Here is a 16,048-nt window from a genome sequence, read left to right as displayed (position 1 = left end):
TGTTCGTTTGCAGTTTGTGGTAGATTTCTTTTTTGGTTACATTAGTATTATTTTTCTTTAAACACAATCCCAGCTAAGATACCAACGCGCCAAAGTCACAGCTCGTCTGGCTCCTAAAGGGAATGACTAATGGCACACTGATTAGTTTATTTTACGTTATGCCCAAAACACACTAACATTAATTATAAAGAGAATTAATATGCTCTTTTTGCTCGCTTCGAGCTGCGCAAGGTGTTTTTTTTTTTGCGCCCTCACTATACTAAAGTCACAGGACACACAAGACACTAAATCAGTCTGTTCAAAGCGCAAATGACCAGGTCACTAAAAAAGGGTCCGTTATCACCTTAAGGGCTTCGTAATTTTGTTCAAAGAACTTGAACATGTTTTGTACATCCTGTAGAGCAGGGGTGTCCAAACTACGGCCCGCGGGCGAGTTATTTTAGAAATAGAATGAAAGTTGGTCCGCTGTTAAGCAGGTTTTTATAATGTAAGATTCAAAGTTTGGACGCTAGGTGTCAAAAACGGGCCAAAGAGTCTAAAAGTGGTGAGAGTGAAGTTGTAGCGCAGAAAAACGGGCCAAAGGGTCTAAAAGCGGAGAGGGTGCGCGTTTCTAGCACAAAAAAAATGGGCCAAAGAGTCTAAAAGCGGAGAGAGTGCGCATTTCTATCACAAGAAAACGGGCCAGAGTCTAAAAGCGGAGAGGGTGCGCAGTTGTAGCGCAGAAAAACAGGCCAAAGTGTCTAAAAGTGGTGAGAGTGAAGTTGTAGCGCAGAAAAACAGGCCAAAGGGTCTAAAAGCGGAGAGGGTGCGCATTTATAGCTCAAGAAAACAGGCCAAAGAGTCTAAAAGCGAAGAGGGTGTGCATTTCTATCGCAAGAAAACGGGCCAGAGTCTAAAAGCGGAGAGGGTGCGCAGTTGTAGCGCAGAAAAACAGGCCAAAGAGTCTAAAAGTGGCGAGAGTGTTCAGTTGTTCCGCAGAAAAAGGGCAAATGAGTCTAAAAGTTGCGTAATTAAGGAGTTTAATATTAAGAGACATAATGAAATTAAACATTACTTTAAAAGATCTTAGTTTACACAACACTGTCAAAGATAAAGATAGGAAGTCAAGTAAAATGGTGTGTAAATGAAATAATCAGGAAAATTTATTATTTAAAGTGGTATATTTCATTATTTGTTTTATTACAGAGTCTTTGGCCCGTGACTTCAAATATATTTCTCCTTCTGGCCCCCAACAAAAAAGTTTGGACACCCCTGCTGTTGAGCTTTACACCAACTTGTGTAAAAATAGATATAATATGTTTCTTTTAAAGCAAGTTAGCTTTTAGTATTTCTACTGCACGGCTCACAGTAACTATACCTTAAACATGGTGCTTTGGTGACTTTACACTTAGTAAACACATGTGACTGACAACGTCAAATTGTAGCCCTTTTGTTCTTGAGTTAATTCTCGGGAACTCTAGTCCAGTTCTTGGAGTTCTCGGAACTGAGAAACTACCCAGTATTGAGAAACACTGTTCTACAATGTTTTGTATGCTTTCATGTTTAACCAACAAACCAATCACAGTGCTCGAGAGGCGGGGTCTTCCTGAGAACGGGTGGAAATTGAAAGACGACCGCCCTGTGACGTCAGTGACCAGCTGACTGGTTTGTTTTGCTGCTTGGAGACTCGCTGAGGAGAGGCAGAGGAACAGCACGGGCTCTTCAGCGCTCAGTATTCCTGTATTTCTGAACACCAGCGCTTGTTATTAGGATTAAACCGGTTCAGAACGCGACGTTTCGTTGTTTTTAACTCGAATTTAAAGCGCAGGCTGTCTGACTGAAGACGACACGGTCCTCCAAACATGCCTTCAGAAAAGACGTTCAAACAAAGGAGGACATTTGGTAAGCAGCCCTGCTTCCCTGCTCATAACACACAGAGCCTGCCTCTCGATTTAGCTTTTATTATCACTGATCACTGTGGCCTGATATCAGAGCTACACTTTATATATTAAGGTCCATAGTTAGTTAGCTAATACATATAACCTATCTAGGTTAGTTTGGTATGTCTTGTTTAGGATGACACTTTAAACGAGTCCTGTTTGTGTTTGTGTTTATTTTTTTGCCAACCAATCCATAATGTGTTATTTTCGTGGATATATCGTGTATATAACCTAGCTAGAAACTCAGATAGCTTACCTAGCGTTAGCTTAGCTTAGGTCAGATGTGAAGTTGAGCTTCTCAAGCTTCTCAAAACAGAGATACAAAAGATATTTAGCTAGATAAGGTTGTCCAGCTAGCTAAATGTACTGTAATGTTTATGTAAATGTGTACATATATGTTTATATATGAGTCTGTGTTTAAACTTAGCTACCATATGAAAGGGATGCGTGTATAAAATGTGTTTAAAGCCATTAAAGCCAGGCTGAGTGTCGCAATGTCTTTGTTAGGCCACGTTTGTTAGATGTGTGTGTGTGTGTGTGTGTGTGTGTTTGTGTGTGTGTTAGAGGGGAAAAACAAGTCGTTGGTGTGTGAGTGTGTCTGTGTGGTGTGTAGAGCTGAGGCAGGCTGCAGTATTGGGGGAAGGGGTTGCGGTGGGGTTTTGCAGACAGCCTCAGTAAACAGGAAAAATATTATTATGATTTAAAAAAGGAGTTTATATTCAGTTTTGATGCACTTTTGAGTTTTAAGCTCAGCCCTGTGACCTGATGAGGCCTAAAAACACACTCAACAGAACAGGCCCTACAAGGCCTCAGAACTGACTGCAGCTTATCAGTTGTGGCCTTATTCACGGGAAATATGATATTAGGTACTAGTTATATTGTGGAGGTGATCTATAGCAGTACTCAGTTATTACTTATTGTTTGTTATTTGTAAAACAGACTAATAGTCAGTTTAGACCAGGTGTGAACAATTAATTTTCCCAGTAGGCCACATAGCACTAATAATGTTACAGTTTTGGAGAGCTAGGCCAACACATACACCTCAATTTACCTCAGTTTGGCTAATTGTTAATTTTTTCTCATTAACCTATAAGAGCCCAGGCACATTTATTGAATTTTAATACCAAATTTAAAATAAATAAAGATACGATAAATAAACATTTCGTACTGTGACTATAGGGTGTGCTGCATTGTTTTGTATCACACAGAATAATATTGTCAAAAGAAAATTCATATAGTTATCGTAAAAATAAAATGAAATATGCTGTATTATATATGCTGTATTAATGTAATGTTTTGTCATGTCTGCAATAATATCATCATTGTAACAAAACCCTGATTATTGTGATATTTATTTAGGGTCATATCGTCCACTAATACATTAATATCAGAATAACTATTTCATTTTGTTATTTATATAATAAAAAACTAAAAGTAAATTTTTAAAAGAAGTCAATTTCACCTCAAGGACTAACTCAGCACTCTTGTATTCTGTAAATAAGGTAAACACTGTCCTGTAGTGATGTTCTCAGGATGTTTAATATATGTCACTTAGCTAGACACTTTACACATCTTTTAAAGGGTTTGTGACACATGTCACCGCCTGCTCTATTGGGTTAATGTTCTTAAGGGAACACATAATACACAACAATACTGTTTTGAAAGACAAAGCCAACAAATTCTCAATTTGGAATAATGTGAATTGTATCTTCTTAGAATTGACAGTAATTCAGTTTAGTTTCTGAAGATGAATATATGAAGCCTTAAAAAGGTTTTGGCCATTACTGTTCTTAACAGGTTACTGCTGGGAACTACAGGGTTGATACATGACCCATTTTAGAATTGCAGGTATATTTTAAGTGTGGAAAGATCTGACTCATCACTCAACTGTTATTGTTAAACCATTTATACAATTTAAAGAATGTTCAGATTTGACAGTAAAGCTGCTTTCATTTTTCGTCATTTTGCGGCGTAACTCTGCCATGTGCTAACCTCACCCTGTAGATTCCACATGGCACATCTAAAAACAAAATTCTGCCATGTTTTTTTGGCTCATTTTATTAAAATTATTTTATTACAATATGAGATTCCCTTAAAATGAGACAAATAATATTTTTTAACAAATAATAGTACCTGTATCTGTAACAATTTATAATAAATAGTTTTATATAAAGAGATGGCTTTTCACTTTCATCTACATGTTTCCTGTCAGAGGAAGTGACATCATTGTGGGTCGCATGTTTGTATTCGGCACTGTTTAAATATTTGTTGCCATTAGGAATGCAAATTATCGATTAATTCGTTAATCATTAGTTGATTGATCTTATCGATCGACTTTCGATTAATTGATAAGCGGCGTTTTTACCTGAATTTTAGTGTTTCAATAGGGCCTTTAAAAATACCAGCTAAATAGTTAAAACACTGAGCTCAAAAAGTATATATTATATTATGATAATTATATTATATTATATTATATTATATTATATATTCCTCAAGTAATTATGCATTAGGAAAAGAAAGCAGACTTTTTATGGTATAAGAAAATACATTCTTTCATTTAAAAAAGAAATAAATTAAGGATCAGTTTTTGCGTTTTTGTAACATTAGACATATTAAAAAAAAAAAAAAAAGAATAGAAGAAATTAAATAGAGAGCCAAACAGATTATTATTGAGCCTATAGATTATGAAGAAACTGCATCTAGGCTATTAATTAGGAAATCCTCAACAATCCTCAATGCAAAGAGATCCTGAAACCCTGTACCGTCAACTGTCTTGATTGGCATCAAATCTCTCTTGATCATGCTGCATATCCTCTCTGTAATGTCCTCCGCCCTTCTCTCATCACACGCTCGCGCTCTCAGTGAAACTGTGACGGTGTTCAAATGATAACTGAGTGAGCTAGTGGAACTGTTGTATTTCAATACCGCATTACACAGAGAACATTTGACTTCTTTGCCTAAATTAACACTGTTGAAATGGTCCCACACCGCACTTATTTTCGCCCGCTTCATTTTGTTTTCAACCCTGGTCTCTCGCGAGTCGTGTTCACCTCTCGTTCTCACGCTCTGTTCAAGTTACTACAGTAGCGCCCTCTAGCGATTAATCGCGAGTAATACATTTTGTTCGAGCAACCTCTTGATCGACAATTAATCTAAAGTCGATTAATCATTTGCATCCCTAGTTGCCATTTTAAACCAGAGGTAACAGTATACAGAGGTGATAAAATATACATTTTAATTTCTAAAATATTCTAAAGAAAAAATATAGATTAATTTTATAGCATGTATAGGAGGTCACAATAAGGCCTAAATATATGTACCAGTATTGAAATATCATATTTATATATTGTGTAAGTATAGTAATTGATATTAAGGTAGTCAATTTAAATAAATCTGAATTCTTTAAGTTCCCTGATAGTCTTAGTTACAAAAAACTTCAAATATGCAAAATGATGTTGAAAGATGCTGATACTGTGTATACTATAGTATAGTATATAAACATTTATATGTAGTATGGGGGTGACAATATAACATACTGTATTTAATGTATCAATGCTAGAATGTGCAGGAAAATGTCTTTTTAAAGCACATGCAAAGGCTTGTACACTCCTTGTAAAATTTATAAGGTTGTATAGTACTTATTACTAGAGGGTTGCTTGAGCAGTACTCTGAATTACATAAGCTATACATATTTTAGTGCAGTAGTTAAGCATCACCCAAAAATGCACATCTAAATAAACACACAATATTTGGATACAGTTTAGATATTTTAATAGAAGTTAGTGGTACAGTGTAGCAGTGGGTATTTGGTGTGAAGGATGAAATGATCCATCATAGTTAAAGTGTATATTCTTTTATTCTGAAGGAACTGGAAAACAAAACCCATGTTCTCCCGAGTGAAAAGAAACCCATATTTTACACCAGCAATAGCTCAAGGACTAAGTAAACTCACAGTTAAGTTAAGGGTGGATCATCATACTTTTTATATTCTTTTATTGTTTTATAATTGCTGTTTGTACTGGTGTCAGAGGAACTGCTGAGTCACTTTTAGTGCTGGTTGCCTGGTCATCGTCAGACACACAAAGAGCTTCCTTCTTTCACTTTTCCATCGGCCTTTTTTACTCGTTGGCCCAAAGTTCAGTTTAACCCTTATTCAAATGATCAACTCCGGTTATTGTTCAGGTCCCTTATGTTTCATCATAAATTCTGTGTAGGATGGTTGAAACAATCCTTTAGAGTTTTGTAAAACTGGTTTATTTGACAGCTTCTCAAAATTTATATTGAAGATATTAAACTTTACAGTATTTATATTGTATGTGCCACAATTCTTTATTAAAACACTTGCAGAAAAAATTGTACAGTACTGAGTATTAATAAGTCCACAAGAATGATCTTATATAGTGTATAATGCAATTTGGCATCTTGTGTGGTGGTTTGGGACACTGTACAGTCCTGTTTTGTATAAAATATTAAATTATCACAATAATAGTAGCTACGTTTTAAGCCACTTCTTATTTTTATTGTATTGAAAAATACAGCAATTGTATTGAAAATGGTGAAACTACTGTATTGTACCAATCTGGTTTCTAGGCTAGGTACACAGGTAGATGATAGATTAGATAAATAAGATAAAAAGGGTCAATTGGATGGATAAGTGCACCGGATAGACAGACAGACAGATAGACTGGATAAGATGGGTAAATTGCTTTAATGGATAATTGGATTAAATAAAATGGGTAAATCAGTTAGATCAATAGATCAGATAAGATAAGTAATTTGGATGGTTGAGTAGATTAGTTGGATACAGATAAATTGGATACAGATTAATTTGATAGAATGGGTAGATAAGACAGATAAATCAGGGTTCCTACAGGTCCTTAAAAAGTCTTAAATTACATTTAAAAAATGTCTAAAAATCTGGGTAATTAAGGTCTTAAAGTTGCTGTAGGTATTACATTTTAAGACAGTGCGTTTAATGCTGGTAGAAAAGCACATACTAACTTTGGCTGTGAATTAGCTACTGTAACCGGAAAGAGAACTAAGGTTAACAGAGAGCTAGCTAATGTTAGCTGAGAGCTAGCTAACATACTAACGTTAGCAGCGAGTTATCTAGCTACATTATTGGGGAGAAATAAGGTTAGCAGAGAGCTAGCTAACATAGTACCGGTAATATAAGCAGTGAGCTAGCTAACATGCTAACATAATAACATTAACAGCGAGGTAGCTTAGCGGAGAGCTAGCTAACATAATAACATAAGCGGCGAGTTAGCTACGTTACCAGGGAGAGAACTAACCTTAGCGGCAAATTATATTTATTGCTGTATAAAAGGTCTTAAACAGCATAAAATTTGGCTTTTAAAATGGCGCAAGAACCCTGCAAATTTAGGCCTGTCATGATAATAACATTATTGACCTATTGTACAATAAATAGACATGACCTCTATAATATTTGTTAATTGGGATATCATCTGTTGTGTTTATTTGTATGTTTTTTCACATATATAACAGTGAACAGTATTTTAGCCAGTCATGCAATACCAGACCAGTGCTTCAGTAACTGTGACTCCATATACACAGTGTGGAATGAAGGTGAAGGAAAAAAATATATATTTTCCAATCTATGATTGATTAAATTTGTATAGTCTTTAAAAGGGTATACTTGCTGTGTAGTGCTTTTCCATTATCATTATATCAGTGGCATTTAATAGTCTTAAAATAACAAAAATAATATTGTTTATTTCAATAATTTCTGGGGCGATATATCTATCTATCTATCTATCTATCTATCTATCTATCTATCTATATATATATATATATATATATATATATATATATATATATATATATATATATAGAATTATACAGTTGGTTGACTGAATAGATGGATAGAAAGATGGACAGGTAAATTAGATTCATTTTATTACATATATAGTTTGGATAATTGGGTAGGTGGAAAGAAATAAAGAATCCAGTCTAACATCAAATGATGTTAGACAGAGCTTTTACCATCAGCAGGGCTTTTAGGTTAGTGTGGAAACGTGAACACACGTGAACTGGTGTGTGATATATGTGGTCGTACATTATTTATTCAGTATTACCTATATTTAGACTCTAATCGCTCGTGATGACTCAGTTCTGATTCAGAACTGTCTGAAGGGCTCTGTATGATACTGTGGTGACTTTGCGATGACTGACTGTGTCTGATGTGTTGTTTTTATTTGTGTCTCTACAGAACAGAGGGTGGATGATGTTAGACAGATCCGAGAGCAGCACCCAAACAAAATCCCCGTAAGTGTGTCGCACCTCACTGGACTAATGAACATGAGTAATGGGCAAGAGTCTGTCTTTGATGCTGTGCCACATTAAATCATATCAAATATACAGGGCCATCTCAAAAAATTAGAATATCTTTGAAAAGTTACTTTATTTCATTAATTCAGTTAAGAATGTGAAACTCATATATTATATGGATGTGTTACACACAGAGTGATCTATTTTAAGTGTTTCTTTCTTTTATTGTTGATGATTTTGGCTTACAGCCAATGAAAACCCAAAAATCAGTGTCTCAGGAAATTAGAATATTATATAAGACCAATTGATACTTTTGTCAGTGTGGGCAGTGTGCCAAGTCCTGCTGGAAAATGAAATCTGCATCTTCATTAAAAATTGTTAGCAGAGGCAAGCATGAAGTGTTGTAATATTTTCTGTTAAAACACTGCACTAACTTTGGACTTGATATAACACAGTGGATCAACACCAGCAGATGGCATGTCTCTCCAAACCATCACTGATCATCAGTAAACTTTACATTTCATTTGTAAATCAATGGACCAGAGTCTGGAGGAAGAGTGGAGAGACACACAGTCCAAGCTGATTGAGGTCTAGTATGAAGTTTCCACCAATCAGTGATGGTTTGGAGAGACATGTCATCTGCTGGTGTTGATCCACTGTGGTTTATCAAGTCCAAAGTCAGTGCAGTGTTTTCCTGTAAAATCTTACAGCACTTCATGCTTCCCTCTGCTGAGAGCTTGCAGATTTGCACATTTCATTTCCATCAGGACTTAGCAAACTGCCCACACTGCTAAAAGTATCAATTGGTCTTATATAATATTCTAATTTTCTGAGACACTGATTTTTGGGTTTTCATTGGCTGTAAGCTTAAAATAGGTCACACTGTGTGTAATACATCTATATAATATGAGTTTCACATTTTTAACTGAATTACTGAAATAAAGTAACTTTTTAAAAATATTCTAATTTTTTAAGTTTTTAACTTCAGAAATGAAAGTAAATAGAACAGCGTGAAATAAGTAAAATCAGAGTTATAAGAGGTAAAAATATGAAAAAACACAAGTCAACTAAAGAAATAATCATCCTTTATTGACTAAATTGACTAAATAAATAAATGTGACATTTCTAAAAAAAAAAAAAAAAAAAGAAAAATATACACATTCAAAAGAAAAAAATAAGCAAGCCTAAATTAAATTAAGCAATGTAATTGACAGTTTTAGACCATTTAATTCCAAAAATATACTAATAACATAATTGCATAGTTACTCATTTTCATGTTACATATTTTATCATTATTTATCATACATTAATGGGACCTTCTCACTAAATAAACACAATGGGCAGTAGACATTATTGGACTATATTGGATTATTAGTTTATAATGTAATTTAAACAGAAAAAAAAGGAATGGAACATTTTTCGTACAGCCAGTTGCATTTAAAAATACCTCCCACCTCAAACATTGTTAGTTCTCCATTAATGTCTTTTTCCTACAACCATACTTTCTCCGAGCTGTTAAAGAGTTTTTATTTTTTAGATTGTATTAAGAGGGACATGTTGGGCCTTGTCCTAAAGCTGTTTTACCAAGAGTGCATTTTTGTAAAGCCATGTGAACACTGTGTTAACGCATGTTAGAAAGGGTCAAAAAGGTCGAAAGGTCAGTAATCTCATGATCACCTTCAGCACTTTTAACCTACCACTAAACTGACTGTCCACAGATAAGAGGGTTTCATTTACATGTTAAAATAAACTGAAGCTTCAGCAGATCTGCATATCTGAGCTCCTGCATGAAAGAGAATAGGTGTGTAAGGAGTCACCTCTATTCACCCAGCTGTAGACCTGTAAGGCTGTTCAGCAGCAGTATTGTTACACAAGCTGACCATGAGGATTAGGTGACAATCAACTTCCCATCTGCTGCGCAAACACACACACATACACACACGTCCCCCAGTTTGCAGTGTGACCATTTCCTGAGTGTCTCCAACCCTCAGGCCACTTGTAATCCATCTAGAGCAGAGGTTTTAGTCCCAGTTATTCAGAGGACTGCCATAACACACCTGCTTCTGCTCACCAGCTAATTATCAACCCTCTAAGGAGGAGAAAATGACGTAGCTCTGCATTCAGGAAACACAGCAGACAGGTGTGCAGCGTACTGTGTGGTGTCTCCTGGTTTATAAAAGCCTATTAATGTTTTCCCTGTAACAGTATCACTATTTGGAATCTTAAGATTTCTAAGATAGGTAAAGATATATAAACATGGAATACATAGAATTAGAAAATCTAAAAAAAAATGGCCGGTAGTGACCAGCACTGTAGCCTGGTGCTGGTGATCTGATCTTTATAACTAAAGAGCAGAATAATTACCATAATAACTAACTAGCACAGTAACATCATTCGTCCATCTGTTATTAAAGCCCAGAACCTACTAATCTAACCAGCACAGCACCATCCGTCTGTTATCAAACCCCAGAACCTACTAATCTAACCAGCACAGCACCATCCATCTGTTATCAAACCCCAGAACCTACTAATCTAACCAGCACAGCACCATCCATCTGTTAACAAACCCCAGAACCTACTAATCTAACCAGCACAGCGCCGTCCATCTGTTATCAACCCCCAGAACCTACTAATCTAACCAACACAGCTCCATCCATCTGTTATCTAACCCCAGAACCTACTAATTTAACCGGCACAGCTCCATCCATCTGTTATCAAACCCCAGAACCTACTAATCTAACCAGCACAGCACCATCCATCTGTTATTAAACCCCAGAACCTACTAATCTAACCAGCACAGGACCATCCATCTGTTATCAAACCCCAGATCCTACTAATCTAACCAGCACAGCACCATCCATCTGTTATCAAACCCCAGAATCTACTAATCTAACCAGCACAGCTCCATCCATCTGTTATCAACCCCCAGAACTTACTAATCTAACCAGCACAGCACCATCCATCTGTTATCAACCCCCAGAACCTACTAATCTAACCAGCACAGCTCCATCCATCTGTTATCCAACCCCAGAACCTACTAATTTAACCGGCACAGCTCCATCCATCTGTTATCAAACCCCAGAACCTACTAATCTAACCAGCACAGCACCATCCATCTGTTATTAAACCCCAGAACATACTAATCTAACCAGCACAGCACCATCCATCTGTTATCAAACCCCATAATCTACTAATCTAACCAGCACAGCTCCATCCATCTGTTATCAACCCCCAGAACCTACTAATCTAACCAGCACAGCGCCGTCCATCTGTTATCAACCCCCAGAACCTACTAATCTAACCAGCACAGCACCATCCATCTGTTATCAACCCCCAGAACCTACTAATCTAACCAGCACAGCGCCGTCCATCTGTTATCAACCCCCAGAACATACTAATCTAACCAGCACAGCACCATCCATCTGTTATCAAACCCCAAAATCTACTAATCTAACCAGCACAGCTCCGTCCATCTGTTATCAAACCCCAGAACCTACTAATCTAACCAGCACAGCTCCATCCATCTGTTATCCAACCCCAGAACCTACTAATTTAACCGGCACAGCTCCATCCATCTGTTATCAACCCCCAGAACCTACTAATCTAACCAGCACAGCACCATCCATCTGTTATCAACCCCCAGAACCTACTAATCTAACCAGCACAGCACCATCCATCTGTTATTAAGGACCAGGGATTAGGGTCTTTATAAGTGGAAAGAAGAATAAAGCTGTTCTTTTCATTTCTCTTATTTCAGGTGATCATTGAGAGGTATAAGGGTGAGAAGCAGCTTCCCATTCTGGACAAAACAAAGTTTTTGGTTCCTGATCACGTGAACATGAGCGAACTCATCAAGATCATCAGGTAAACTAGATAAATAACTGACACTTGTCAGCTGTTTTACATTAATATATTTACTATATGTCCAAATGTTTGTCGTCTTCTCTTCATATTAATGCATTCAGCTACTTTAAGTTTGAACCATTACTGAAAAAAAGATGTTTAGATGCAAACACAGTTTGTTTCTGGACAGCAGAGACAGTAACTCCAACAATGATCAGTGATCAGTGATCTTCGGTTAATATAGTGCACACATATACAGTACCAGTCAAAAGTTTGGACACCTTCTCATTCAATGTTTTTAAGTCATCCAGACTATGAAGGAATACGGAACAAGGAATCATGTAGTAACTTAAAAGTGTTAAACAAACCAAAATACTCTGTGAAACAGTGTGTTTCTGAGGCTGGTAATTCTGATGAACTTATCCTGTGTAACAGAGGTAACTCTTGCTCTTCCTTTCCTGGGGTGGTCCTGATGAGAGCCAGTTTCATTATAACGTTTCTGATGGTCTTTGTGGCTGCACTTGAGGATACTTTTAAAGTTGTTGAAGTTTGTTGACTGACTTTTATTTCTCTGACATTTATTTTCTTTACTTAGTTGAGTAGTTCTTGCCATAATATAGATTAGAACATTACTCAAATAATTCTATTCACTGTATACCTATAACTCTACCTCTTCACTACTTTACAACTGATGCTCTCAAACACATTAAGAGGCAAGAAATGCAAGTAATAATTATCTCTTGATGAGTTCAGCACAGCTGTTAACTGAAAGCCTGAATTCCAGGTGACTCTACCTCATAAAGCAGACTGAGGAAATACAGCCAAGAAGTGCAAATCTGCCATCTAAGCAGGAGGTGCTACTTTGAAGAATATAAAATATAAAACATTCTGGTTTGTTTAACACATTTTAGTTAACTAAATATTTCTATATGTTTTTTCTTTATAGTTTGAATAACTTTAGTATTAATCTACATTGCAGACCATTTTAAAAGGATGTAAACCACTGAATTTAAGGTGTGTCCAAATTTTTGACTGGTACTGTATGTTTATTTAAATGCATGAAAGACCAGTTTTAAAGGAACTGGATTATAAAAAGCTGCATCATTTACATGAACTCCTGTTACCCTGCAAGCGGAAGCGTCTGAGAAAATAAAGGAGGCCAGTTTTCTGAATTAGAACCAGATCCTCATTGATATTCCTCTTCCGTGCTGCACATGAAAGCAGGATAAATATAGCAGCAGGTTAAAATAGAAGTGCTGACGGCTTGTGTGTTCTGTCTGTGCTGCCACCAGGAGGCGCCTGCAGCTGAACTCCAACCAGGCTTTCTTCCTGCTGGTGAACGGTCACAGCATGGTATCCGTTTCCACGGCCATTTCCGAGGTCTACGAGCGCGAGAGGGATGAAGATGGCTTCCTGTACATGGTGTACGCCTCCCAGGAGACTTTTGGATGGGCCGACTCGCAGTAGAACGTCTGCCTCCGGCTGTTTGTTCTGGACAATAATACATCCCTCCCCCACCCTCTGCCCTCTTCTATCATAAAGCACCTCTACACCCAAGCAGATCAGACCGAGGGTCCTTTCTGCTACGACGGCCCTGTTGACCCCAGCCATGATCAGATCCTACGTTTCCTTCCTGTAACCCAGCCTCCGTTATTGGTGTTCTCTTCTTCTTATGGATCAAAAAGGGGTCTTTTTTTTTTACAGAATGGATGAGTTAAAGGGTAGTGAATGTAAGAAAGGCTGCATATAATCAGTGGGATGGACTGGTTTGTTTGCAGATAGGTTTGTTTTAACAATTTTCTTCTTTACCCGAGGAGATCTGTGTGTGTGGTTTTAGACGCAGTCAGCACACGATGATTTACTGAAACGGTTTGAGACGGCCGTGTGAAACATCGAAACTTAACTTGAGCGCATCAGATCTGCCTGGAATTTTCTTTCTTTTAAACTGGGAATATCTTAAATCTTTGAAGAAGTCTGATGTAAAACATGACGTGGACTGCACAGTTTAAAGTTCACAATCAAAACTGGTTGGACTTTATTTTATGGAACACAAATGAGTGCTTCACTTAGGTTTTGTTCTTTGTTTAATAAAGTATGAATTAGACATTTCTGATGCATAATGATTTACCATACTATTATGACCTTAATTGGAACATAATTAGAGGTCTGTTGTGTGAAAAACACTAAGAACAGCATTAGCATTCCTTCAGTATCTATGATAATGCATAATAAACATCATAATATACTACCCCATGTGGATTGAATAGAACATTATTAGATACTAATGGAATTTAACTGCCCTGTCTGTTTTTTTAGTGAGTGATTAGTATAACCAATTGAGTTGAGAATATGGAACACATGCACACATTTGAATGCATTAAACTCTTATTAACTCAACACATAAACATAAAACAATATCATATAAAACCTGGCATTGTCTGGACCCTACACAAATTAAGAGTGCTCATAACATGCAGATGTACGTAAACATTCTTTCAGATTTTGACAAATTCGTTTATTAAGCATATCAGTCCAAACAATGCAATTATTTGTGAATTTTACATAAAAGAGCAATCAATTTTTTTTGCATAGAGGTCATAATAAATAAAGCTGAACGCACAGTAATTATCTAGGCATTAGGAATGTCTAATTCTAATTCAGACAAAAGTCTATAGATAAAGACTTTCATTTATGTTCCTCAAACACTGCTAAACTAAAGCTCTTCTATCCAGACATAATTTATTTAAATGAATGAACTCCTCAGCTTGTATAAGCTTCTGTGTAGTTCTCGGATGTAGACAAATCTAAACAGTGCTCAGTTTCAGAATTTGACTTCTTGTGTCCCTTTGGAACAAGGTGTTCTCCGTTATCTAGAGCTCCGTTTATACAAACTGCTTGCCGTTGATAAACCAAATTTGATCGGAGGTGTTTAGCAGTTCTGCCTTTCTTCTCTCAACTTGAGCTTTCTTCAGGAAGACTGTGGATCTATATTCCCATCTTGAGAAAGCAAGAAAAAAAAGGAAGTATACCCTGCCGTGCTTTTCCTTACTGATTCGTTCCTGAGTGATTTAGACCATTTAGACAGAGTGTGGCTCACTCAGATGTGGGTGAAATTGCTTATATTTCTCTCTCTCTCTCTCTCTCTCTCTCTCTCTCTCTCTCAAAAAAAAAGAAATTCTTGCTATGATTGTAGTGCAAAGCTTTGTAATGCAGATGTAGGAACAATAAGAGAAACCCATCCTCTAAACAAGTCAGACACATAGGAACAGAGGATACGTCAATGAATGTCGTTGTTTGCAAAAAAAATGCTGTAGATGGAAAGCCGCTCACCTGTGCCATGACGCGCAGGAAGGTACCAGTTTTAGATGTAGGCTGACGTCACTTTAACAGGTGCAGGCATCCCTGAGTTTGGGCTCCGACGGCTCCCAAATCACTGCTTTTCTTCTGGTGCACGCTTTAGAATTCCTAATTTGAATAGAGAGGGTTATTTACGCCTTTATAAACGCATAAGTACATGTGCTACTGTACGCCACTGTCAGTATGTCTTACTTATAACTGTACAACAACAAGAAAAGAGAGGAAAAAAAAAATAGATGCCTTTTATCCTGAGCATCTCTTTGCTTTTAGCTTTGTCTTGTTTTTATTTAAAGAGATGTTTCCTTGTACAGATGTTCATATGCTATACTTCTGTGTAATGAACAAATAAATGAGTAAATAAATGAAAGGTGTTGGTTGAAAGCAGGTGTAATGGAGAAGGACAGCAGAGGTGATGTGTTTTATCTGTTCGGTCCCACCTCTTCTGCATCTCCATATTTACAGCAATAGTACACTGCTCTGTTCATGATCTTTCTGTTATTTTAAAAGATAAACAATAAAACAGAGGAATATTCAACTTGTGTTTACTTCTGCATATTGATGATTCAATAGAAATCATTTAACAATTTGAAAAACTAAATATACAGTACCAGTGTTTTCTTTCTTTTAATGATTTTTTA

General features: G+C 36.6%; 1 protein-coding gene across 1 annotated transcript; it reads left to right on the top strand.

The window, feature by feature from the left end:
- Positions 1-1,638: 1,638 nt before the first annotated feature.
- On the top strand, positions 1,639-15,945 carry map1lc3b (microtubule-associated protein 1 light chain 3 beta). The gene is made up of 4 exons (XM_049483989.1): positions 1,639-1,881; positions 8,152-8,207; positions 11,968-12,074; positions 13,346-15,945. Exons 1-4 carry the CDS (start codon positions 1,842-1,844, stop codon positions 13,518-13,520), a joined length of 378 nt encoding a protein of 125 aa, XP_049339946.1. The 5' UTR covers positions 1,639-1,841; the 3' UTR covers positions 13,521-15,945.
- The last annotated feature ends 103 nt before the right edge of the window (positions 15,946-16,048 follow it).

This window comes from Astyanax mexicanus, chromosome 10, assembly GCF_023375975.1.
Source record: "Astyanax mexicanus isolate ESR-SI-001 chromosome 10, AstMex3_surface, whole genome shotgun sequence".
Lineage (NCBI taxonomy): Eukaryota > Metazoa > Chordata > Actinopteri > Characiformes > Acestrorhamphidae > Astyanax > Astyanax mexicanus.
This window is presented reverse-complemented; position numbering and strand designations above follow the sequence as displayed.

Excerpts from the sequence above, each read along its gene's own strand:
- map1lc3b (XM_049483989.1), top strand. The coding sequence starts at position 1,842 with ATGCCTTCAGAAAAGACGTTCAAACAAAGGAGGACATTTG. Across the intron at positions 1,882-8,151 it reads CAAACAAAGGAGGACATTTG|AACAGAGGGTGGATGATGTT; the intron begins GTAAGCAGCCCT and ends GTGTCTCTACAG. Across the intron at positions 12,075-13,345 it reads GAACTCATCAAGATCATCAG|GAGGCGCCTGCAGCTGAACT; the intron begins GTAAACTAGATA and ends TGCTGCCACCAG.